The sequence below is a fragment of the Phyllobates terribilis genome, unplaced genomic scaffold (assembly GCF_046119375.1).
Source record: "Phyllobates terribilis strain yellow unplaced genomic scaffold, ASM4611937v1 Scaffold_9__5_contigs__length_417890890, whole genome shotgun sequence".
In the NCBI taxonomy this organism is placed as follows: Eukaryota; Metazoa; Chordata; class Amphibia; order Anura; family Dendrobatidae; genus Phyllobates; species Phyllobates terribilis.
In genome coordinates, this window is record NW_027362769.1 from 405,016,827 (window position 1) to 405,044,086 (window position 27,260).

Consider the following 27,260-nt stretch of genomic DNA (forward strand, 5'->3'; position numbering starts at 1 on the left):
TACATTACCAGTTACAGTGCACCCCTCATACATTACCAGTCACAGTGCACTCCTCATACATTACCAGTAACAGTGCTCCCCTCATACATTACCAGTCACAATGCATTCCTCATACATTACCAGTCACAGTACACTCCTCATACATTACCAGTCACAGTGCACCCCTCATACATTACCAGTCACAGTGCACTCCTCATACATTACCAGTCACAGTGCACTCCTCATATATTACCAGTAACAGTGCTCCCCTCATACATTACCAGTCACAGTGCACTCCTCATGCATTACCAGTCACAGTGCACTCCTCATACATTACCAGTCACAGTGCACCCCTCATACATTACCAGTCACAGTGCACTCCTCATACATTACCAGTAACAGTGCTCCCCTCATACATTACCAGTCACAATGCACTCCTCATGCATTACCAGTCACAGTACACTCCTCATACATTACCAGTCACAGTGCTCCACTCATACATTACCAGTCACAGTGCACCTCTCATACATTACCAGTCACAGTGCACTCCTCATACATTACCAGTCACAGTGCACCCCTCATACATTACCAGTCACAGTGCACCCCTCATACATTACCAGTTACAGTGCACCCCTCATACATTACCAGTCAGTGCTCCCCTCATACATTACCAGTCACAGTGCACTCCTCATACATTACCAGTCACAGTGCACCCCTCATACATTACCAGTCACAGTGCACCCCTCATACATTACCAGTCAGTGCTCCACTCATACATTACCAGTCACAGTGCACTCCTCATACATTACCAGTCACAGTGCACCTCTCATACATTACCAGTCACAGTGCACTCCTCATACATTACCAGTCACAGTGCACCCCTCATACATTACCAGTTACAGTGCACCCCTCATACATTACCAGTCACAGTGCTCTCCTCATACATTACCAGTAACAGTGCTCCCCTCATACATTACCAGTCACAATGCACTCCTCATACATTACCAGTCATAGTACACTCCTCATACATTACCAGTCACAGTGCACTCCTCATACATTACAAGTCACAGTGCTCCCCTCATACATTACCAGTCACAGTGCACTCCTCATACATTACCAGTGACAGTGCTCCCCTCATACATTACCAGTCACAGTGCACTCCTCATACATTACCAGTCACAGTGCTCCCCTCATACATTACCAGTCGCAGAGCACCCCTCATACATTACCAGTCACAGTGCACTCCTCATACATTACCAGTCACAGGGCACTCCTCATACATTACCAGTCAAAGAGCACTCCTCATACATTACCAGTCACAGTGCTCCCCTCATACATTACAAGTTACAGTGCTCTCCTCATACATTACCAGTCACAGTGCTCTCCTCACACATTACCAGTCACAGTGCACTCCTCATACATTACCAGTCACAGTACACTCCTCATACATTACCAGTTACAGTGCACTCCTCATACATTACAAGTCACAGTGCTCCCCTCATACATTAACAGTCACAGTGCACTCCTCATACATTACCAGTCATAGTGCTCCCCTCATACATTACAAGTCAGAGTGCTCCCCTCATACTTTACCAGTCACAGTGCTCTCCTCATACATTACCAGTCAAAGTGCACTCCTCATACATTACCATTCGCAGTACACTGCTCATACATTACCAGTCAGAGTACACTTCTCATACATTACCAGTCACAGTGCACCCCTCATACATTACCAGTCACAGTGCACTCCTCATACATTACAAGTCACAGTACTCCCCTCATACATTACCAGTCACAGTGCTCCCCTCAAATATTATCAGTCACAGTGCACACCTCATACATTACCAGTCAGTGTTCCCCTCATACATTACCATTCACAGTGCACTCCTCATACATTACCAGTAACAGTGCACTCCTCATACATTACCCCTCATACATTAGAAGTCACAGTGCACTCCTCATACATTACCTTTCACAGTGCTCCCCTCATACATTACCATTCACAGTGCTCCCCTGTCAGGCAAAATGTATTTTTGTCCTAGTTTAAAAAATGAGAGATGTCTTAAATCTCCACCTCCTGCTCATTTGGAAGAGACCGACATAGAACTCACTCTTTCTCCCCCCAAACAAGGAATTTTTATAACCGCCATAAAACCTCAGCCAAGAGCAAGCATTCTGGTATAAACCGGAGATTCCCTACAATCCTATTGTTTCACTGTACAAACTTTTAATGTCGAGTTTAATAATGCACATGACTGTCACAAACACAGGGACCACATTTTTGGAACGCTCACCTTTTCCCAATTATAATAGTATATCTTGCATAATGAGAAACCACCGGAAACCCGGAAAATGGGTTCTGAGCTTCTGAGCGTCATAGAGATATCATATTTGATATCCATCTTCATGAATATTGGTGACGGAAAACATGATGTCTCCATCTTGGATGTGGGACCCCCCCATACCAGGATATGAAATCTGAAGGATTTTTATGTCTTGTGCAGTTGGGTGGGTTCACAAAACCGAGCCCCCATGTGAGGTAAACAACATGGGTGTCTCCTAATGTTTTGGCCCCTTACTAAAAACCATAACGGACATTTTACTTCATTCTTACCCCGGGACGTCAGACGCAAGCACTCCTCGCTGCGTGGAGGAATCACACCTAATTTCCGGGGAGCCTTCCCCCCCACAGAATCTGAGACCATCACCTCGTGGCGCAGGTTTTGCTATTATTTACCCCTTTTATTTTAATAACTGTTTTATGCATACATGTAAATTGTCTCTTTTATAATATCTTGTATATCTTTTGAAAACACTGCCCACTTTCGGGAGTAAATCATTATTATTTACCAGCTTTGTTCTTCTTGTCCTACGTCGAGCAAACACGTTCCTCACCCGCTAATTCACGTTACCTAACCTGTTAAGCGATCGGTGGTGGCAGTATACCAGTATTTATGTGATATTGTGGTTTGAGGGTGGCTGGACGGAGGTATATATACATTCCTGGAAGGAACTGGTGGTATATATACGTCCTGTCACATCACGTGCCACAATAGTCGACATAAATTAGAGCAGCTGCGCCCGTGCTTATCCTCGGTCAATACCGTGTTTGACCAGCAGGATAAGGGGGCGCCAGAGGGCTTCAAGGTCTGACCAAGTGTTTTCGTGACAATTGGTGGCAAGCGGTGGGATCATAGGACATTAGTGATCTGGTTTGAGCAATCATTCCTCTCACTAAAAACTTGCACGGTTCTTACCTGGACCCTGCACAAAAGTTTTGAAGATCGAACTCAGTGTTTATTAGATCTGAGACAATACTGTATGTGTAGCAGTTACCCCTACCTTTCTTCGTTTTTTCTTTTCTATCCGTATTTTGGTGATCATGGTCATCGTTGGGGAGCTCTGGTACAGCCAGCAGAAAAAAGACACTCTTATTGGAATATGTATAACCAGAGGCATTGACCCCCTCGGCAAAAACAAAGAACAAATTGTTGCTGCACTGGCGCAACTGGAGGCAGAGCAAGCCCTTCTTCTGACCTCAGCAGGGCCAGGGGTCAGCCGAGATATGGACAGTACTGCTGCAGGGGTCCCACCTGTAGACGCATGCCGCATCAGCGACCAGGGCAGCGTGGACCCCTATCTGCAGATGGCTCTACAGCAACTTCCTGCAGAGGATCATGAAGGACGGCTGAAAGTAATTCAGCAGCACCAGGAGGCCGAGAGGGCCGAGAGAGCCGAGCGAGAGGCTGAGCGAGCCGAGCAAGAGACCCAAGACCAGAGGGTCCATGAACTGCAGATGGCCCAACTCGGGATCCCAGCATCCACCTCACGGAACGGTGAGACCAACAATTCGACCTTGTTTAAACCCCATCCAGAGCATTTTCCTGCGATGGAAAAGGACGGCGACCTCGACACCTTTCTGAGGGATTTTGAAAAGCGTTGCAGACAATACCAGCTACCTGAGGGCCAGTGGGCCCAATACTTAACAGCAGGGTTGCGAGGCAAAGCTCTTGATGTGTTTGTGGCTCTTCCTCCGAGCTTCAATGGGAACTATGATGCCATTAAGCAGGCCCTAATCCAGAGGTTCCAACTGTCTCCTGAGGTGTACCATAAAAAGTTCCGGAACCTCCAACGTGGACCGCACGACAGTTACAGCGATGTGGTGCATGGGCGCCGAACCAACTTTGAGCAGTGGATCCAAGGACTGTCAGCGACCACCTTTGAGGAGCTAAAGGATCTGATGGTGAAAGACCAGTTCCAGCATCTGTGTCCGACTGAGGTACGGCAGTTTGTGATGCATCGGGAGCCACCAGATGCCAATAAAGCAGCGCAGATCGCAGACACCTACGAGGCCAACCGAAGACCGGATGTGCAGAAGCCGGTCGTCGCCAGCTGGAAAGGGGGTAAGCCATCAACCACCATCCCTGCCCCTGCCAGCCGACCGTCCGGAGGCCTTTTCCCCGTTACCAATGCCCGGCCTGCATCTGATGCCCGCAGGTTTTATTTCTGCAACCAGACTGGTCATCTCAGTGCCACTTGCCCAGAGAAGCAGAGGAAGAACCCCCCATCCAAGGCCCCAGGGCCTAATGCATCAGTTCTTTTGGTGGGTGGGCCGGTTGGGAGGGCCTGTGAAAACTTGCAGTCTGTCATGGTGGGGGACACTGTCACTGTAGGCCTCAAGGACACTGGGGCTGAACGAACCCTCATTCGACCTGAACTGGTGTCCGCTGAAGAGCTTATTCTGGGAAAGACCATGACTGTCGCCGGGATTGGGGGCGTCCGATGCCCCTTGCCCATGGCCCGGGTTTTTATTGATTGGGGTGCGAGCAGTGGGGTGAAGGAACTGGGAGTATCTGAAAACCTACCTGCAAATGTTTTGTTGGGAACTGATTTGGGGAGGATGTTTGCTTATCATGTCCCTGACACCCCTCCCCGATCTGATACGGTTGGTAAGGTTAATGCTGATAATGTGAATGTCAATGCTTTACGATGATGATGATGACGATGCCGATGACGATGATGATGATTTGGAAGGTACAGGAGAACTCAGCCATGTCACGCTGCGGGGCAATATTGCTGAGGATCCCCTAGCAGGAGCAAATGTCATTGCTAAGGGTAATGGGGAGAGGCACGGGGACCAAGAAGCAGGTGGTGCTGTGCCAGCGACCAGTGTCACAACAGATGGTTACCTGGCTGATGGTAGCTGCCCCATACGTAGCACTGTGCCTGAGGTAATGGGGGAGGAAGGGGAAGTAGTACTCATAGCCGCACAGGATGATGGGACGGTGTTATTCCCCGGGGAGACGGCCTATATAGCCGCTGTTACCCACGGTCAGAGTTCCCAGAACGCAAGTAACGCCCTGCCTTCTGGACCCTCCTCGGACAGAGGAATAACAGAATCAGGTATGGACCCAGAGCCGGTCCCAGAGGGTCCCAGTGGTGACGTGGCCTTAACCTCACTTCTGGCTTCCTCCAGCCAGGAGTTTCAGGCAGCTCTGCACTAGTGTTGAGCCACCCCCGTAGTGTTCGAGTTTGGTTCGGTTCGTCGAACACCCGTGTGTTCGCCAAACTGTTCGTCGAACTGTTCGTCGAACACCTTCGAACACCGTTAAAACCAATGGCAGGCAAACAAAAACACATAGAAACACATAGAAAACACCTTCAAAGGTGTCCAAAAGCTGACAAACTGCTCAGAAGACACAACTAACACATGGAAAAGTGACAAGTACATATAGTCATGTGAAAAGAAAAGAGGTGGAGGAGTAAAAGGAGGGGGAGACACAGATATAGGCATGTCATGCCCTTCTAAAATCCAAAAAGTGAGAAGCCGACACGTTCAGTCCGCTCCTGCCCGTGCCACCTCCGCGTCGCCGGGTTTGTGCCAGAGCCGCGGTGAACCCTGACGGCCAGCCCCCCTCTCCCAATACTGGTGCCTGTCCGCTGGTGGGTCGAGCGAGCCCCCCTGTGGTGGAGGCAGCTCTAAGCTTTTTAATTTAAATTGTCTCTCTAATTTGAATGAATACACTTTAAATCCATTTACAAGGATCTATTGGAGGGCAAGTCTCATGCCAGCAGCCGCGTAATTCCAGCTCCAGTAGCGTCCACTAAAGCTGCTGCAGTTAAAAAGCTTTTATAAGGATCGAGCTCGGCTGTCCACCGCAAGGCATCCTACTGCCAGTCCCAGCCCCTATGCCTTGGGGTGCCTCCTGATGCTCTTCACTGAGTATCCCGTGGTCCCAAAGCATTTCCTTTGAAAAAATTAAGTGTCCAAACTACAGGTGGTGTAGCTTGCTTAACAGCCGGGATAGTCCGCTGACTAGCAGACACTGCTACTAGGCACAAAGTATTTCCTGGGCTAGATGCAGTTAAAAATTTGTAATTAGATACTCTCTTTGGATGCTGAGAAAGCATTCCATAGAGTCTCCTGGCACGCCATATATGATTCTCTTAAAAAGCTTGGGGTAGGGGTCTAGGGGACCCTTTTATAGCCAAAATCACGGCCCTGTATCGCAATACGTCACCTAGGCTGAAGATAAATGGAACTGTAGCACCCTGAGGGCTCGGTTGCTACAGAGGTATTGCACCTCACCCAGAGGTGTGATATCTCACTCTCAGGTAAGGATGTAGTGTGGATCAGGACCCGACACCTGCATGCATTACACCACATTGCCGTGGGGCAGGGCGACCAATATGCCCCTGAGATGGGCACGACAGTCCCTGTCCCTGGCTGGAGTGGCGGGAGGGAACACTGAGGAAGGGGAACCCTGTAGTGCAGGAGCAGGGAGGAAGCAGTTCCTGGGTGCATTGAGAAGGGAGTATAAAAGGTGGGCACCATCTTAGTTCAGTGCAGAGAAGTCTGAGCAGAAGTGGCAGGGAGCAGGGGCTCTGCATGAGCTCTGCTCCGGGGGCGGGCCTAGTAACAGAGGCCCAGGCCTGGAAGAGGGAGAAGGAAGGAAGAGGAGCGGAGAAGGCTCCAGGAACGAGGAACGAAGGGATCCCAGGGGTGCGGACGGGCGAGTCGCCACCACACGCCCGAATCCACCTGCGTGGAGGGGTCAGGCCAAAGGGGGGGACCGGTCCCCGAAACTAGTGGAGGCAGGAAACGACCCTCAGCTAGAAACAGGAGGCTGTGACATTTTATGTGGCGCAGCCCCTCGCTACACCCGCTAGGAAGGCACCACATAGGGTCAGGGAAACTGGCGCCAAGTTTACCAAGAGGAGGCCCGAGGCAGCCGGACAGAAGGTTTGGTAAGAAAGGCCAGACAAAGGACACACAAAGGGGGTCCTGTGAAGCGCTCCAAAGTTATCTGGGAGTTGTCTGAGTCCCTCACCTGGTGAGCACAGTACGACGTGGGCAGCCGTTACCTGCAGACGTGGTCTGGATAATAAGAACTGTGAGTAAAGGCCCTGGACTGCATCACTGACTCCGTGTCGTTACTGCTGCTGCCCTGCACCATCACCCCCATCCTCCACATACACTGCCCTGAGGCTATACTCCTCCCGTGGGGAGTTATGCTACGCTCTGCTGCACCCACAACACCAGCCTCAGCGGTCTGCCCTGGAGCGGCGGTTCACTCTGACCGCAATCCACGGGTGGCGTAGTCGGACATTTAAACATCAAAACCACATAAATAGTTCCGCCACTGGTTTGACCGCCCTGAGCCACGGAACCGGGTCGCCGCCACGGAGACTACAACCACCAGCATCCACCAAAAAGGGTCCGGCTCCAGGTGTCCCAAGGCCCAGGGGGCGCGTCAGAACATTTTCATCACCTTTCACAATCACCAATGGGACAAGGCAGGGATGTTCTCTGTCCCCTCTCTTATACATCCTAGTGACGGAGCACCTGCTCTCATCAATTCGCCATAACCCCAATATTAGGTGGATTGAGGTGGGAGGCACCGAGTACAAGTGCTCTCTATTTGCTGATGATGTCCTAGTATATATCACTCAATCACATATATCCATCCATGCTGTTATGGCTGAAATAGATCACTTTGTTACATGGTCAAATTTTAAAATCAATGCAGCGAAGTCTGAGGCCCTCGATGTCTCCCTCCCCAAATCCATATAGGATTCCATCCAGTCCAGCTTTCCCTTTGCCTGGCCCTCACAGGGTATCAAATACTTAGGAATTTCTATTCATAGAGACCTCTCCCATCTATGTTATCTTAATTTTGGGCCCTTTATTGAACAACTCCATACAGACCACGGTTGGCAAGTTAGAACTGTAAGATTCACTTCGTCAACCACTGGTGTTTTGTGGAAAAGCACATGTACACTGCGTTCCAAATTATTATGCAAAAAGTGTTTAGGAGTGATAAGGGAAGAATTTGTTTGTTTGTCAGTTAAACTCATTGATGGTGATGTGTGTCAGGGCTCTTTATATCACTGTAAGCAATTGCAGACACCTGTGCTAATTAGTTTGGCAGGTGTGTCCAATGAAAGGCAAGACTACTTAAGAAGGCTGTCTCACATTATTAAGCAGCCTACATTTTCTGCCAAAATGGGAAAGAAAAAGGATGTGTCGGCTGCTGAGAAGCAACAAATTGTGGAGTGTTTAGGTCAAGGCATGACTACAATCAACATTGTGCGATGATCAGGATGAAGTGTCTTGGCAATCAAGAAGTATGTATCTGATTCACAGTACACACGTGTGCGTGCTGATAAGGGCAAATTGAGGACTCTTTCCTACAGGCAATTACGTCAGGTTGAAAGAGCAGCGGCAAAAAAGCCTTGTCATAGCAGCAGACAAGTTTTTGAAGCTGCTGGTGCCTCCAACGTCCCCGAACAACAAGATGCAGGGTCCTTCAGAGGTTTGCAGCTGTGCATACGCCATCCTGTCGACCTCCTCTATCCACTTCACACAAGCAGAAATGGCTCCAGTGGGCCAAACATTACATGAAGACTGATTTCAAAGCTGTTTTGTTCACGGATGAGTAGCGTGCAGCGCTCGATGGTCCAGATGGATGGAGTGGAGGATGGCTGGTTGATGGACACCCCACGCAAACACGGCTACAGCGCCAACAAGGAGGAGGTGGAGTAATGTTTTGCGCTGGAATCATGGGGAGAGAGATTGTCGGCCCCTTTAGGATCCCTGAAGGCGCTAAAGATGAACTCCATAATGTATATGGATTTTCTCAAACAGCACTTCCTGCCATGGTTCAAGAAGAAGAACCGTGTATTTCACAGCAAGATCATTTTTTTGCATGATAATGCACCATCTCATGCTGCACATAAAACATCTGCATCTCTGGCTGATATGGGCATAAAAGGGGACAAACTTATGGTGTGACCCCCATGCTCCCCTGACCTCTACCCCATTCAGAACCTTTGGAGCATCATTAAAAGGAGTGTCTATGATGGCGGGAGGCAGTTCACATCTAAGCAACAGCTCTGGGAGGGTATTCTGTCCTCATGCAAAACAATTGAAGCAGAAACCATCCAAAACCTGACAAATTCAATGGACGAGAGAGTTCAGAAGCTCCTTTCGAACAAGGGGTCCTATGTGAAAATGTAACATCACCTAGAATAAAGTTTTGAGTTGAAAACTGTTTGATTTCAGTTTCTAACAACCTGCTAATGCTTATAATTTCAAAAATGACCATTTTTTTGGTCTTTATTAAAATGAAAAGGTTGATCGAAAAGTTTGGGGGATCTAAGAGTGTGGCAACCCAGTAGTCATGATTACTTCGAATTCTGACAATATGAGGGTCATGCTGCAGGTAGTGCAGCAAGAAGGCACTTATGTGTCTTGCACATCTCGGAGCCCCAAAATTATTTTCCGGGCTAGATGCAGCTAAAAATTATTATTAATTTTAAATCTGGTGAAGCTTTAGTATAGATGGCCTAATAGGATCAGTGCTGCACACTGCTACAAAGCCCAAATTATTTTCCAGCCAAGATACAGATAAACATGATTAGTAATTTTAAATCTGGTGGAGCTTATTATAGATGGCCTAATAGAATCAGTGCTGCACACTGCTACAAAGCCCAAATTATTTTCCAGCCAAGATACAGATAAACATGATTAGTAATTTGAAAGCTTAAAACGGTTGGTAGGGTGATTTTAACCAATCATCAAGCTTTTACTCTCCCCAGGATGACACAGGGGTAGAAAAGTCGTTTCGGATCCATGATTTGTTCATCTTTATGAACGTGAGTCTGTCTACATTATCAGTGGAGAGCCGCGTGCGCTTATCTGTCAGCACACCACCAGCAGCGCTGAACACACGTTCAGACAGAACGCTGGCTGCGGGGCATGACAAGATCTCCAAGGCGTAAGTGGCTAGCTCCGGCCATTTATCCAGATTGGAAGCCCAAAAAGAGCAATGGTCCAGTGACACAGTCATGGCTTCAATGTTTACTTGGAGATACTCCTGTACCATCGTCTCTAGGCGTTGACTATGTGTCAGACTTCTTGTCTCCTGTGGCCTTGCAAAGGATGGGCTAAAAAAGTGGTGAAATGATTCCGCAAAATTGATGTTACCAGCAGATACTGTGGTTCTGTTACGGTTTGAGTGCTGAACACTTGACGGTCCCACGTTTGGCAAGTTGGAACTGTGAGATTCACTACGTGCACCACTGGTATTTTGTGGAAAAGCACATGTAAGATTCTGCAACAGTCTCTGCTGATACTCCTGCATGCGTGCATCCCTTTCTATGGCAGGAATAATTTCTGCAAATTTACTTTTGTACCGGGGATCTAACAGTGTGGCAACCCAGTAGTCAGGATTATTTCTAATTCTCACAATTCGAGGGTCATGTTGCAGGTAGTGCAGCAAGAAGGCACTCATGTGTGTTGCGCATCCAGGAGCACCAAGTCCCTGTTGTGTTGGTGGCGAGGTAACAATCATGCTTCCTTCCTCTGTCCTCTCCCCCCAACCTCGCACAACAGAAATGTGATCAAGGTCTCCCTCATCTGATGAGTCTTCCATCAGTTCGTCCTCCACTTCTTCCTGGGCTCCTGCACCTTCCTCACTAGTTTGGCTGCTACCATGCGCCCTGGTAAAACCATCTCCCCCACCCTCACATGCCTGCCGCCTTGGTGCTGCCGACTGCCTGGACCTTGCAGATGTTAGCCCTTCCGCATACAACTCCTCCTCCTCTACTTCCTCCACCTCCTCTTGTGCCACCACCTGACTCCGAATTCTGTTTAACATGTGCTCCAGCATGTAAATCACCGGAATAGTCATGCTGATAATGGCATCGTCAGCACTAAACATCTTCGTCGCCATTTCAAAACTGTGCAGAAGGGTGCATAGGTCCCTGATCTGAGACCACTCCTCCAGCGTGATTTGCCCCACCTCTGGATCTCGTTGGCCCAGGCTATACGTCAGAACGTATTGCACCAGGGCTTGTCGGTGCTGCCACAGTCGCTGCAACATGTGCAGAGTTGAATTCCACCGGGTAGGCACATCGCATTTTAGCCGGTGAAGTGGCAGGCCCAACGACTTCTGTAGAGATGTAAGTCGCTGAGCTGCGGGATGCGAACGGCGGAAGTGAGCACACAGCGACCGTGCCCTCTGCAGAAGGCCATCTAGTCTGGGATAGTGGGCTAAAAATTGCTGGACAACCAGGTTCAACACGTGAGCGATACAAGGCACGTGTGTGACATTGCCCCGGCGAAGGGCCGCACCCAGGTTTGCAGCATTGTCGCACACGGCCTTCCCTGGTTTCAGGTCCAGTGGAGACAACCATTCATGAAATTGGTTCTCCAGAGCTGACCACAACTCCTCAGCTGTGTGACTCACATTTCCCAGACATTTCAATGTAAAAACCGCCTGATGACGTTGAGCCCTACTGCCAGCATAGTAAGGAGGTGTGCAGGATCCCTTCTGCGCAGTTAGAAAGCTTGTGGCATGACCAGACAGGCTTTGGGTGCAGGTGGAAGACCGAGAGGAGGTTGAGGAGGCAGAAGCAGTGGAGGAACTTTGACATAAAGAGGATTGACGCACAACTCGTGGGGACGGCAAGACTTGGACAGCAGCCCCTTGTCCTGCTGTCACAATAGTTACCCAGTGCCCAGTCAGCGACATGTAATGCCCCTGTCCATGCCTACTCGTCCAAGTGTCTGTGGTGAAATGCACCCTGTCACACACAGAGTTTCTCAAAGAAGCGGTGATGTTGTGTGCGACATGCTGGTGGAGCGCAGGCACACCTTTCTTTGAGAAGTAGTGCCGACTGGGCATCTGGTACTGGGGCACTGCGACGGACATAAGGTATCGAAAATCCTCTGTGTCCACCAGGCGGAAAGGCAGCATTTCTGTAGCCAAGAGCTTGCAGATGGTGAAATTCAACCTCTTAGCTTTCTCATGGCTAGGAGGAAATGGTCTTTTACTTGTCCACATCTGAGGGACCGAGGGCTGGCTATTGTGCTTAGACGGGGTTGATAAGGGTGTCCCCGGCAAACTGCCGGTCTGTGAGGAAGATGCAGGCGGACATGTTAGGTTGCCTTGATCCAAAGGTGGTGCTATCGATGTCGGACAGCGCTCAACACCAGCTGGTGTTACCACCTCCAAAGAAAATGATGACCTGCCAATCACGCTGGCTGTTGCGGGTAAAGAGGTGGCAGGTCTGCGCCCCAAAACAGGTGTGACTGCTGTCCCCCCAGTCACAGAGGATGAAGAGGCCGCGGATGCACAAGATATGGCAGACGGCGGTTGGCCCGGCCGGCTAGGCCGCATTGTAGCACACTGAGCTTCCTACTGCAACTTATGCTTCATGTCCATGTGCCGGTTCATGCATGAAGTACTCAAACTATGTATTTTTTGGCCTCTACTTAGCTTTTGCTGACAAATGTTACAGATAACACGAGTTGGGTCATCTTTATCGATCTGAAAAAATGCCCAGGCTATGCAAGGCTTAGCACCCATGCGACCTGAAGAGCCACCACGACTTGTGGTGAGAGGCAGAGTTGTGTTTGAGGATGCAGTTGTTGACGTGCTTCCAGTACTACGTCTCTGTCCAGGAAGGCGCAACCTGACCTCGTCGTCACTAGCATCTTCCTCCACCTCCTCTGCTGACCTCATCTCTTGGCTGACTGTGGGTTGACAGTAAGTGGGATCTCCAACCTCATCATCATCACTCTGTGCGTTATCACACCCGTCGTCCTCAGAGCCAACCTGTTCCTGCCCTGACAAAAAACTAAAGTTGTCGCTCCAATCAGGTATTTGAGTCTTATCATCGTCTTCCTCATTGTCTCCACCAACAGGAGTTACAGTTTGGGAATGAGGGTCTACATTATGGTCAGAACCTTCTGCGTCTGGTCCTGGATCCGACTCATAAAGATTCTGGGCATCAGTGCAGATCATTTCCTCGTCTGGATTCACAGAAGCGCTGGAGTCGACCTCTGATTCCCAGGCTATAGTATGAGTAAACAGCTCTGCAGACTCAACCATCTGTTCTACCTCATACTCAGACGGGCAGCTGGAGATTTGGGAGCTGTGAGGAAGCAAGTGCGATTGGGGTGACACCTTTGAGGACTGGAGTATTTGTGATGTTGAAGTTGATGTGGAGGAGAGCCCACTTAAAGGAGCACATGATATCCGTTGAAGCACCTGCTGTTTTTGTGCCTCATCTGGAATTTGTAGCGATTGGCGTGGCCGTAAGAAAGGGATCTTATCACATTGTCCGCTAAAAGAAGTAGACATTTTAGTTTGGCTGGAAGATGGTCTTTCTTCTGCAGATGTTACTGTTGCTTTAACACCTACCCCACGGACACAACCTTTTTTCCCCTTCCCAACACGCCTATTCCCCTTTCCACCAGCAGCAGGCCTTTTTCCACTCATTTTGGTGGTTAACTAATTCACAACTCTGGAGTTGTTTGCACAAAAAAACAATGGATGGGAACCGAGCAGAGCTGAGTGGCCAAACTGTGGTATCAGGCCAAAACTATTGGCTGGGTTAGATGCAGAAAAAAATTATATTCAATTTGCAACCTGATGGAGGTCAGTATAGATGGATTAATAGAACAAGTCCCACACACAGCTAGAAGCCCAAATATTTTTTCAGAGGTAGATGCAGAAAAATTTTTTATTCAGTTTGCAACCTGATGGAGGTCTGTATAGATGGATTAATAGAACAAGTCCCACACACAGCTACAAGCCCAATATTTTTTCAGAGGTAGATGCAGAAAAAAATATATTCAGTTTGCAACCTGATGGAGGTCAGTATAGATGGAGTAATAGAACAAGTCCCACACACTGCTAGAAGGCCAAATATTTTTTCAGACCTAGATGCAGAAAAAAATTATATTCAGTTTGCAACCTGATGGAGGTCTGTATAGATGGATTAATAGAACAAGTCCCACACACAGCTAGAAGCAAAAATATTTTTTCAGAGGTAGATGCAGATAAAAATTATTTTTAATTTGCAACCTGATGGAGGTCAGTATAGATGGACTAATAGAGAAAGTCCCACACACTGCTAGAAGGCCAAATATTTTTTCAGAGCTAGATGCAGATAAAAATTATATTCAATTTGCAACCTGATGGAGGTCAGTATAGATGGACTAATAGAGAAAGTCCCACACACTGCTAGAAGGCCAAATATTTTTTCAGAGCTAGATGTAGATAAAAATTATATTCAATTTGCAGCCTGATGGAGGTCAGTATAGATGGACTAATAGAACAAGTCCCACACATAGCTAGAAGCCCAAATATTTTTTCAGAGGTACTGTAGATGCAGATAAAAATTATTTTTAATTTACAACCTGATGGAGGTCAGTATAGATGGACTAATACAACAAGTCCCACACACAGCTAGAAACCCAATATTTTTTCAGAGGTAGATGCAGAAAAAAATATTTTTAATTTGCAACCTGATGGAGGTCAGTATAGATGGAGTAATAGAACAAGTCCCACACACAGCTAGAAGCCCAAATATTTTTTCAGAGGTAGATGCAGATAAAAATTATATTCAATTTGCAACCTCATGGAGGTCAGTATAGATGGACTAATAGAGAAAGTCCCACACACTGCTAGAAGGCCAAATATTTTTTCAGAGCTAGATGCAGATAAAAATTATATTCAATTTGCAACCTGATGGAGGTCAGTATAGATGGACTAATAGAACAAGTCCCACACACAGCTAGAAGCCCAAATATTTTTTCAGAGGTACTATAGATGCAGATAAAAATTATTTTTAATTTGCAACCTGATGGAGGTCAGTATAGATGGACTAATAGAGAAAGTCCCACACACTGCTAGAAGGCCACATATTTTTTCAGAGGTAGATGCAGAAAAAAATATATTCAGTTTGCAACCTGATGGAGGTCTGTATAGATGGATTAATAGAACAAGGCCCACACACAGCTAGAAGCCCAATATTTTTTCAGAGGTAGATGCAGAAAAAAATATATTCAGTTTGCAACCTGATGGAGGTCAGTATAGATGGACTAATACAACAAGTCCCACACACAGCTAGAAGCCCAATATTTTTTCAGAGGTAGATGCAGAAAAAAATATATTCAGTTTGCAACCTGATGGAGGTCTGTATAGATGGATTAATAGAACAAGTCCCACACACAGCTAGAAGCCCAATATTTTTTCAGAGGTAGATGCAAAAAAAAATATATTCAGTTTGCAACCTGATGGAGGTCAGTATAGATGGACTAATAGAACAAGTCCCACACACAGCTAGAAGCCCAATATTTTTTCAGAGGTAGATGCAGAAAAAAATTATATTCAATTTGCAACCTGACGTAGGTCAGTATAGATGGACTAATAGAATGATGCTATGCCCAAAAGATTTTACTTCACTAGGTGCAGTAAAAAAATTGGTATTCTATACACAGGTGGTATATCTTGCAACACAGATAGGCTACTCCACTGACTAACACACTCTGCAGTAGGCCAAAAAGGATTAGCTTTGCTAGATTCAGCCAAATGCTGTGAAAAAAACTTGCACAGCACTGGCACAGACCTGCCTGGCAAAAACTGATAGGAACTGATGTAACCTAGTCCTGAAAAGGACTCCAATTACAATTAGTCTTTACTCCCACAATCTATCTATTTAAGAGCACAGACCTGCCTGATAAAAGTCGTAGGAAATGCTGTAACCTAGTCCTTAAAAGGACTGCAATCACAACTATTCCCTACTCCCAAGCTATCTGTAGATTTGTGCGAAAATTGGCTTGAAATTAACAAGGTATAGCGCACACAGCAACAGCGGTGCCGTCTAACACGCAGCTGCAGCAGTGAGAAAATGGTGGCGACGGGGAAAATGGCTTGGTCTTATAGGGCAAGGACATGTGACATACACTGCCAATGACACATGCCCTTGCTTGTGTGAAAAAAAGCACTTCGCTCCGTGTGTGCGCTGCTGATAGGCTGACAGATTGCACCTCCCCACTGTAAATGCGGGAAAGAGAAAAAAAAAATGGAGATCTTCATTGTTCCTGCAGAGATCCATCCCCTGCCCCTCCCCCCACCCCGCTGTACACTCAAACTGCGTATTAACATTAATTTTCATCATTACTGAGAAAAAATCCAGTTATGATTTTGGTGCACGAACAGTTATCGAACATAACCTCGAACAGCCGAATTTTTCTCAAATTGTTCGTGTTCGCCGAACGGCTCGAACACCGCCCAAAACAGCTCGAATTTGAGATTGGCGAACAGTTCGAGTAGAACAACGCTCATCTCTACTCTGCACTCAGATGCTAGCCTGGAGATGTTAAGGATCCTCGCTGAGAAACCCACCTCCGAGTCGGATAAGGAGAGGGTATTCTGGGACCAAGGAGGTTGTACCGGGAGACAGTTCCCTGTACACCCCAACAGGAGTGGCTGAGGAAAAGACAGCTGGTCGTCCCCTACCAATTCAGGGATGAGTTATTGCGGATCGCCCATGAAATTCCACTCGCTGGACACTTGGGGGTCAGCAAAACCAAGGCCCGGCTGTCTCACCACTTTTATTGGCCCAAAATGGGGACGGATGTGGTGAACTACTGTCGCTCCTGTACCACGTGTCAAAGAGTGGGAAAGTCAGGGCCAGCTCCCAAAGCCCCCCTGATCTCTTTGCCAGTGATAGAGGAGCCTTTCCAGAGGATTGCTGAGGACATTGTGGGACCACTGGCCATACCCAGCAGCTCTGGAAAATGTTTCATCCTTACCATGGTAGACTATGCTACCCGGTATCCTGAGGCAGTAGCCCTGTCCTCAGTTAGGGCGGATAATGTGGCGAATGCCCTCTTGGCCATCTTTTCGCGAGTAGGCTTTTCCAGGGAGATGCTTACCGACCAGAGGACCCAGTTCATGTCTCACTTAATGGAGGCCCTATGTAAGAAAATGCAGGTGCAGCATCTGGTATCGAGCGTGTATCATCACCAAACCAATGGTTTGTGTGAGCAATTCAACAGTACCCTCAAACAGAAGTTAAAAATGCTGGTTTAGACCCAGGGACGCGACTGGGAGCATTACCTCCCACACCTGTTATTTGCTTGCAGAGAGGTTCCACAGGCCTCGACGGGGTTCTCCCCCTTTGAGCTCCTGTATGGCAGGCGTGTCCGAGGACCCCTTGGGTTGATAAGGGAATTCTGGGAAGAAGAGCCAAGCTCCCCAGGAGTGTCCATCGTGGAGTATGTGATGCGCTTCCGTGACAAGATGCAGACCTTGACGCAGTTGGTGCATGACAACATGGTGCAAGCCCAGGCTGACCAGAAGCATTGGTACGACCAGAACGCCCGAGAGCGGCCCTAACAGGTGGGTCAGAAGGTGTGGGTGCTGGTCCCCGTACCAAAGGACAAGCTTCAGGCGGCCTGGGAAGGCCCGTACGTCATTCACCAACATCTCAACCCGGTCACCTACGTGATCACTCTTGACCACGCGCAGGGTAGGTGGAAGGCTTTTCACGTTAATATGATGAAGACTTATCAAGAACATGGAGCCTGTGTCCTACCGGTCTGCAGCCTGCCCGAGGATGGGGAGGACGACCCCCTTTTGGACATGCTGGCCCAAGCGAAGGCCAGCGGGTCCCTAGAGGATGTAGAGATAAGCGCCTTGCTTTCCGCAGACCAGAGGTCTCAGATGCGAGCAGTGCTGAAACCCTTCCAAGCAGTGTTCACCAACCTGCCTGGCAGGACTGAGGCGGCAGTCCATGAAATGGACACCGGGAATCATGCCCCACTCCGACGGACAGCCTTCGATTCTCCGACGAGGTGCAGCATGTCATGCACCAGGAGGTCGAGGAGATGCTGCAGTTGGGGGTGATTAAGCGGACCAAGAGCGCGTGGGCCTCACCTGTAGTCCTGGTGCCAAAGAAGTACCAGACCACCCGGTTCTGTGTGGACTACAGGGGGCTCAACGCTATCACAGCCTCTGACGCACAACCAATGCCACGCATTGAGGAGCTGCTGGAGCGGTTAGCCAGCGCAAGCTATCTCTCCACTATGGATCTGAGTCGGGGATATTGGCAGATTCCCTTGAGCCCCGGGGCCCAGGAGAAGTCTGCCTTTATCACCCCCTTTGGATTGTATGAATCTACGGTCATGCCTTTTGGCATGAAAAATGCCCCTGCCACTTTCCAGCGAATGGTCAACCACCTGCTCCAGGGACTGGAGAGGTACGCAGTGGCGTACCTGGATGGCATTGCCGTCTTCAGTCCCACCTGGGAGGATCACCTCGAGCATCTGCAGCAGGTGCTCGGGTGCATTCACCAGGCGGGCTTCACCATCAAACCAGGAAAGTGCCAGATGGGCATGAACGAGGTCCACAACCTGGGGCACCGGGTAGGTGGGGGTACTCTGAAGCCAGAGCCTGGGAAGGTGGATGCTATCGTGTCCTGGCCCACCCCCAGGACCAAGTAGCAGGTGCAGTCCTTCTTGGGCACCACAGGGTACTATAGATGCTTTGTACAAGACTATAGTAGCCTTGCGAAGCCCTTGACAGACCTCACCAGGAGGAGCCTACCCCATTCAGTCAAATGGACAGATGAATGCGAGGTGGCCTTTCGGGCTTTGAAAACTGCCCTGAGCAGCTCTCCTGTGCTAAAGGCGGTCGACAGCCCACGGCCACTCTTTGTACAGACCGACGCCAGTGAGTGCTGTACTCAGCCAGGTCGACTCGGGGAACCAAGAACACCCCGTGTTGTACCTAAGCCGGAAACTGCTGCCGAGGGAAGTGGCCTATTCCACCATAGAGAAGGAGTGCCTGGCCATTGTATGGGCCCTGCACCGCTTACAGCCTTACTTGTACGGGCGCCCCTTCACTGTCGTGACTGACCACAACCCCCTGAGTTGGCTGCACACCATGTCCGGTGCCAACGGAAGGTTGTTACGCTGGAGCCTCACCCTCCAGCAGTACGATTTACCGTTCAACACCGCAAAGGCCGCCAGCATGGCAATGCCGATGGGTTGTACCGGCGAGGGGAGCCTCCAGAGATACGCCTGGAGGAGTACCAGAAGGTCCTACCTCCATAGCGCAGTCTAAAAAGAGGGAGGTGTCAGGCAAAATGTATTTTTGTCCTAGTTTAAAAAATGAGAGATGTCTTAAATCTCCACCCCCTGCTCATTTGGAAGAGACCGACATAGAACTCACTCTTTCTCACCCCAAACAAGGAATTTTTATAACCGCCATAAAACCTCAGCCAAGAGCAAGCATTCTGGTATAAACTGGAAATTCCCTACAATCCTATTGTTTCACTGTACAAACTTTTAATGTCGAGTTTAATAATGCACATGACTGTCACAAACACAGGGACCACATTTTTGGAATGCTCACCTTTTCCCAATTATAATAGTATATCTTGCATAACTGAGAAACCACCGGAAACCCGGAAAATGGGTTCTGAGCTTCTGAGCGTCATAGAGATATCATATTTGATATCCATCTTCATGAATATTGGTGACGGCAAACATGATGTCTCCATCTTGGATGTGGGACCCCCCCATTCCAAGATATGAAATCTGAAGGATTTTTATGTCTTGTACAGCTGGGTGGGTTAACAAAATCGAGCCCCCATGTGAGGTAAACAACATGGGTGTCTCCTAATATTTTGGCCCCTTGCTAAAAACCATAACGGACATTTTACTTCATTCTTACCCCGGGACGTCAGATGCAAGCACTCCTCGCTGCGTGGAGGAATCACATCTAATTTCCGGGGAGTCTCCCCCCCCACAGAATCTGAGACCATCACCTCATGGCGCAGGTTTTGCTATTATTTACCCCTTTTATTTTAATAACTGTTTTATGCATATATGTAAATTGTCTCTTTTATAATATCTTGTATATCTTTTGTAAACATTGCCCACTTTCGGGAGTAAATCATTATTATTTACCAGCTTCGTTCTTCTTGTCCTATGTCGAGCAAACACGTTCCTCACTCGCTAATTCACGTTACCTAACGGGTACCCGATCCACCTGTTAAACGATCGGTGGTGGCAGTATACCAGTATTTATGTGATACTGTGGTTTGAGGGTGGCAGGACGGAGGTATATATACGTTCCTGGAAGGAACTGGTGATATATATACGTCCTGTCACATCACGTGCCACAATAGTCGACATAAATTAGAGCAGCTGCGCCCGTGCTTATCCTCGGTTAATACTGTGCTTGACCAGCAGAATAAGGGGGCGCCAGAGGGCTGCAAGGCCAGACCAAGTGTTTTTCGTGACAACTCCTCATACATTACCAGTCACAGTGCACTCCTCATACATTACCATTCACAGTTCACTTCTCATACATTACCAGTCACAGTGCACTCCTCATACATTACCATTCACAGTGCACTCCTCATACATTACCAGTCACAGTTCTCCCCTCATACATTACCAGGTACATTGCACTCCTCATACATTACCAGTCACAGTGCACCCCTCATGCATTACCAGTCACAGTGCTCCCCTCATACATTATCAGTCACAGTGCACCCCTCATACATTACTAGTCACAGTGCACTCCTCATACATTACCAGTCACAGTGCACTCCTCATACATTACCAGTCACAGTGCACCCCTCATACATTACCAGTCACAGTGCACTCCTCATACATTACCAGTCACAGTGCTCTCCTCATACATTACCAGTCACAGTGCTCTCCTCATACATTATCAGTCACAGTGCTCCCCTCATACATTACCAGTCACAGTGCTCTCCTCAAACATTACCAATCACAGTGCACTCCTCTTACATTACCAGTCACAGTGCGCTCCTCATACATTACCAGTCACAGTGCTCCCCTCATACATTACCAGTCACAGTGCACTCCTCATACATTACCAGTCACAGTGCTCCCCTCATACATTACCCATTACCAGTCACAGTGCATTCCTCATACATTACCAGTCACAGTGCTCTCCTCATACATTATCAGTCACAGTGCTCCCCTCATACATTACCAGTCACAGTGCACTCCTCATACATTACCAGTCACAGTGCTCTCCTCATACATTACCAGTCACAGTGCACCCCTCATGCATTACGAGTCACAGTGCTCCCCTCATACATTACCAGTCACAGTGCACTCCTCATACATTACCAGTCACAGTGCTCTCCTCATACATTACCAGTCACAGTGCACCCCTCATACATTACCAGTCACAGTGCACTCCACGTAAATTACCAGTCACAGTGCACCCCTCATACATTACCAGTCACAGTGCTCCCCTCATACATTACCAGTCACAGTGCACTCCTCATACATTACCAGTCACAGTGCTCTCCTCATACATTACCAGTCACAGTGCTCTCCTCATACATTACCAGTCACAGTGCACTCCTCATACATTACCAGTCACAGTGCACTCCTCATACATTACCAGTCACAGTGCACCCCTCATACATTACCAGTCACAGTGCACTCCTCATTCATTACCAGTCACAGTGCTCCCCTCATACATTACCAGTCACAGTGCACCCCTCATACATTACCAGTCACAGTGCACTCCTCATTCATTACCAGTCACAGTGCTCCCCTCATACATTACCAGTCACAGTGCTCCCCTCATACATTACCAGTCACAGTGCACCCCTCATACATTACCAGTCACAGTGCACTCCTCATTCATTACCAGTCACAGTGCTCCCCTCATACATTACCAGTCACAGTGCTCCCCTCATACATTACCAGTCACAGTGCACCCCTCATACATTACCAGTCACAGTGCACTCCTCATACATTACCAGTTACAGTGCACTCCTCATACATTACCAGTCACAGTGCTCCCCTCATACATTACCAGTCACAGTGCACTCCTCATACATTACCAGTCACAGTGCACTCCTCATACATTACCAGTCACAGTGCTCCCCCCATACATTACCAGTCACAGTGCACTCCTCATACATTACCAGTCACAGTGCACTCCTCATACATTACCAGTCACAGTGCTCCCCCCATACATTACCAGTCACAGTGCACTCCTCATACATTACCAGTCACAGTGCACTCCTCATACATTACTAGTCACAGTGCACCCCTCATACATTACCAGTCACAGTGCACTCCTCATACATTACCAGTACTGACTACTTATGATATTGCTTTTTAATCAATTCACAACACTTGTGTTTTATGTACGTCTTATATTTTTCTATTTAGAATATTTCTTTTATACTTTGCAGTGATAATAGATACAATTGGATTATTTGTGACTTTCCCCTGTAAATGGGCTCTTTTCTGATGTGTAAACTCTTGATTTGTCACTAATAAGGTATTTTGACAGCGGGTAAAGCGGCTGCAGCAGCTCCCTCTCAGGATTTGATAAGAGCCAGTTATGGACTCACTCCGCTATTCATGAACTTGGAGTTTTTTTGCCATTATTAATACATAAGATGATGGACGCAGAATCCATCAACCGTCTTATATTGTTTTTCATGGTCTTACATTTGGCCAAGAGTGTTCCACAATTTCCCGTTTGTTGATTATAAATTTGGGGACTTCTTCACCCCAAGTCCTAGATGTGTTTCCAGGAGATGAATATTCTGCAGCCGTACATAGAATTATTGATGTTATCTCCTCACCTTCTCCATGTGTGACCTCTGGCCTCACATGGATCCTTCCCCAGGTCTCATCATTAGATGATGCGATCGCTGCCGATCATCTACTAAACCATGAATACAGTAATGGTGGAATCACCCAGAACATTATCTCACATCTGTGTCTCTTGCAGGAGTAAAACCGATCGTTGTCATCACCAAAAAAAATAGTGGAAACTTCATGGAGGCTGAGAAGGCAATCAAGCTGATGGGAGCCGAGGTTGTAATATCTGTAGAGAACTACACGGAGAAAGATCATATCAAAACTAGGGGGAGAACCAGAGATATCCTGACCATTCTTCATAATGCTCTGGAAGACGTCAAATATCGGCTGAGCCAAGAAAGAAATCCCCGGAGAGACTGGAGGGAACGGAAGAAGTTCCTTCTGGAGTATATACATGAGGCGGAAATGAAGAAAAAAGAGAATGAGATAAGAAGAGAGAAAGAAAAGAGAAGAGAGGAAGAAAAAAATAGAGAGAAAGAAAGAAATCCTGGGGGAGTCAGGGTGCCACTGTCCATGTTGCTGCTGCATCACTTGCACAAGGAAGAAATGGAGATGAGAAGAGCAGAAGCAAGGAGAAGAGAAGAAGAAGACAGCCGTTGTCTTATCATGTAAATCTCGCTGTCATTACTCATTACCGGCTCGTAAAAGCAGCGATCAATCTAATTCCTGATAAAAGTGTTTATGTAATAACCAAACGGGGGAAATTGTATGTAATTGCTGAATGCTAATAATATTTACCGATGCTAAATATACAGATATACTTCTCATCAGTCTTTGCCTCCTTTGCTGCAGTGAACACTGTGTGCAGAATTCTCAGACCAGTGTGTATTGTGACAAATCGCCAATTTCTGCAGATTTCTCACCTCTGAGCTTAATGTATAAACCTGATTGCTGATAAAGCAGATGAGACTACGCATATTTGTGTAATGAGGGGTGTGGCCTCTGGATGCCACACCCTTTATCAGGGTGTACAAAATTAATAGGAGCTCGTTCTCATCTGGCAAAAATGGCCAAAACAGAGATTCCCCGACTCTGATGACGCGCCCAGGGGATGGGGACTACTCGGCGCCCGGGCCTTGTTGTTGCCTGATCTTGGGGGATGTCGCGGTGGTCGGCTCCCTGGCCCGTACCCTGGGGTTATTCTTAAAAGAAGGGGGGAAGTTATATGGGATAGGGAATGTTCGTGACGCCACCTGTGGTGTCTGGTGAAGATCACCAGCGCTGTGACAGTTCTCTGAGGCCAGTGTTCAGGCAGCTTAGTTGGTGTGGCTCCCCACAGGTGGAGCGGGGCCTCAGGGCAGTGTAGGAGAGGGGATGCAGGACAGAGGGGACCCAGCCGGGTCGGAGGAAGAATAGGCACACACACAACAGTCAAATTCAGTACCTTTACTAGTGGCGTTTCTGTCACGGTCCAGGGTACTTCAGGGTGAAGGGTGCATATCAGGACTCTCCCCAGTGAGCGGGTGTGGGGACTCCTGCTCCTTGCCTTTCCTTGATAAGTTTCTGACCTGCCTGGAGCTAGGCCTAACTTGGTCTCTGTCTTGCACCTGCTGACCTGGTGGTAGGGCCTTCTGTTGGAGTTCACACTCCCTGGTCTCTTGGGCCTCCGTGACTCCTGGCCCTGGTATATCAGTCAGCTTCTGGTGAACCTGGGACGTATAGTTCTCCAGGGGTTCCGGTTATTCCTGCTGGGGTTATAGGCGCCCTGTAGGCGCGGACCCGGTGTCCAGTAAATGGTTTTGGGGTGAGCTGGTTAAGCTCCTCTGCCCCCTATGTTGCTTGCTTACTCCACTCGCCTTCGGCCACGCTCGGGGCCCTCACTAGGCTTCACATGGGAAGTAGGCCTCGCTACTCTTCACCGCTCTTTTGGCATCGGCACGCTCCTGGCTCACTAATCTGAGCTCACTGAGTCTGGACTGAACTGACTGAGCTCCACTGCAGGCTAGCTACTGCAGGGGCACCTCTCAACAGACTGACTGCTTAACTCCACCCTCCAGTATATATATCCCTATCTGGGCTCCAACTGGTGGTCTGAGGTGGTAGCGTGGAGGTGTGTGAATGCTATGATGGCCTCTTGTGGAGAAGTTTATCCATGCACCCCTCTTTGATCTGTGGTACCAATGCGCAGCAGGGCGCCACATTCCCCCCTAGCAAAGGTCAGTACTCCCGGACTGAAGTAATTTTTATAACAGGTAACAACAATAACTCTTCCCTTTATGGGAGGCACTTTGCTTAAACATTGCATAATAAAACATTATAAATAATAAATATATACATACATACAATAAGCAACCTCAGAATTTAAGTCTGTTCTGGTGAAGTCCCATGACGGGGTGTCCATCTCACGGGTAAAGTACAAGGTAGCTTGAGGGACCTGTCCAAAGCAAACCCTCAACGTAGGCCCTGGGGTGGCTGCAGGGCATGGCGATCCTGAGTTGGACCTCCACTTCTGCCACGTCAGACAGGTTTTTGTTCTGAGGTTACCTAATGGGGGAACTCCAGGGAGTGCAATTATTTACAGCAAACAGTTTTTGGGCTGCACACAGTCCTCAGCCACAAAGTTCTTTATGTACCCTTACGGGTAACTAGAGATAACAAGGGAAGTGTCCATATCGCTTAAATTGTCCATTAGTAAGGCAAAGCACATATCAAGATACACATACATGAAAATACGCAAGACAATACCCCAGGGGCAACTATCTACAATATCAGAGTTTTCTTCTTTATTCTCTGTATCTGACAGGGTTCTGACCTCGTGTTCAACGTGTCGACCTACGTGGTACTGGGATGCATGAGGCGCTAGTATTTGCACTACCTCCCATTCTGTCAGCTCTAAGTGTTGGGGGACTGCAAGGTTGCCTTAACTTCTCTACGGGACTGGCAAGTATACCATTGGCTGGGTCTTCTTGCTCTGCTCCAACCGGGGATCCTTCTTCCGGGGATTCTTCTTGAGCAGGCTCTTCTGAAGCACTTACAGGTTCTACTTGCTGTGGAGGGTCTTCTGGCTGTTGAAAGAAGTGGATCACAGATATTATTACTGCTCCTCCTAGTTGAGGCCAATCTGCCGGGAAATCTCCTAAGTCAGTATGGAGTACTGCTTCTTTAGGCTCCTCCGGTACGGTGAGAGGCACTTCTACTTGGGGCTTTAGCAGGTCTGGACACAACTTCAGATGGTCTCTAGATACCGTTGCAGTCGTTATTCCTCCGTCTTTGCTAATCAAACAGGTCTTCTTGTTATCAAATCTTGAATTTAACACAGTGTAGGGTTCTCTCTCCCACTGGTCATCGAGTTTGTGGTTTCTCCTTTTCCTCTTTAACACCACTTCTCCTGTTGTGAAGGGTTCGGCGGGTGCACTTTTATTGTAGTGGGCTTCCTGCTTGTCCCTTACCCGAGTGAGATTGTCTTCGACACAGGCCTGTACTCTTCTGTACTGCTCCTGTCTGGTTGTGTCCCAGTCCTCAGTGGACATATCTGCTTCTGGTTCTACTACACCAAGCTCCAGGTCCATGGGCAACTTCCCGGGTCTTGCTCGCATGAGATATGCTGGAGTACAATTGGTGAAACTCACAGGTATGTGGTTGTACAAATCTACCAGGTCAGGTAGTAGGTCTGGCCACTGATTTCTCTCCTCTAGTGGTAAGGTCTTCAGCAGGTCGATGACGATGTTATTCATCTTTTCACAGAGACCGTTGGTTTGGGGGTGGTACGGTGTAGTCCGGATCTTTTTACACCCGTACAGATGGCAGAACTCCTTGAACAGTTCGGCTTCAAAGGCTGGGCCTTGATCCATCAGCACCTGCTCTGGGTGTCCATGGGGCCTGCAGAAGTACGCCTGAAATGTCTTTGCCGCAGTTTCTGCCGTCAGATCCTTGACGGGGGCGACCACCAGGAACCGGGAGTAGTGATCCACCATGGTCAGGGCAAAGGAATATCCTGGCCTGCTGTGTGACAGCTTGACATGATCCAGAGCCACGATCTCCAAGGGACGAGTCGTCTTGATGGGTTGCAGGGGTGCCTTCTGGCTGCTGTAGTCTTTTCTTCTGAGGCTACAGGGTCCGCAATTCCGGCACCACCTCTCAATGGAACTGCGCATTCCTACCCAATAAATCCGACACTTCAGCAGTGTTTCTAGCTTCTTCCAGCCAAAGTGCCCCGCCTGATCGTGGTAGGCTTCCAACACCATCTGGATGTCTGTCTTGGGCACCACTATTTGCCATACCATCTCATGGGTTTTGGGGTTGACGCACCTCCGGCACAGTTTCTCTCTATAGATGAACAGCCGGCTCTTCTCATTCCACAGCT

General features: G+C 48.2%; 1 protein-coding gene across 1 annotated transcript in view; it reads left to right on the forward strand.

The window, feature by feature from the left end:
• LOC141162644 (uncharacterized) overlaps window positions 1–23,757 on the forward strand; it is a 34,863-nt gene extending 11,106 nt beyond the window's left edge. Inside the window, exon 4 of the mRNA XM_073648971.1 lies at window positions 23,088–23,757. Within this exon, the coding sequence (XP_073505072.1) occupies window positions 23,088–23,569 (482 nt within the window). The 3' untranslated portion in view covers window positions 23,570–23,757. The remainder of the gene's footprint in view (window positions 1–23,087) is intronic.
• The last annotated feature ends 3,503 nt before the right edge of the window (window positions 23,758–27,260 follow it).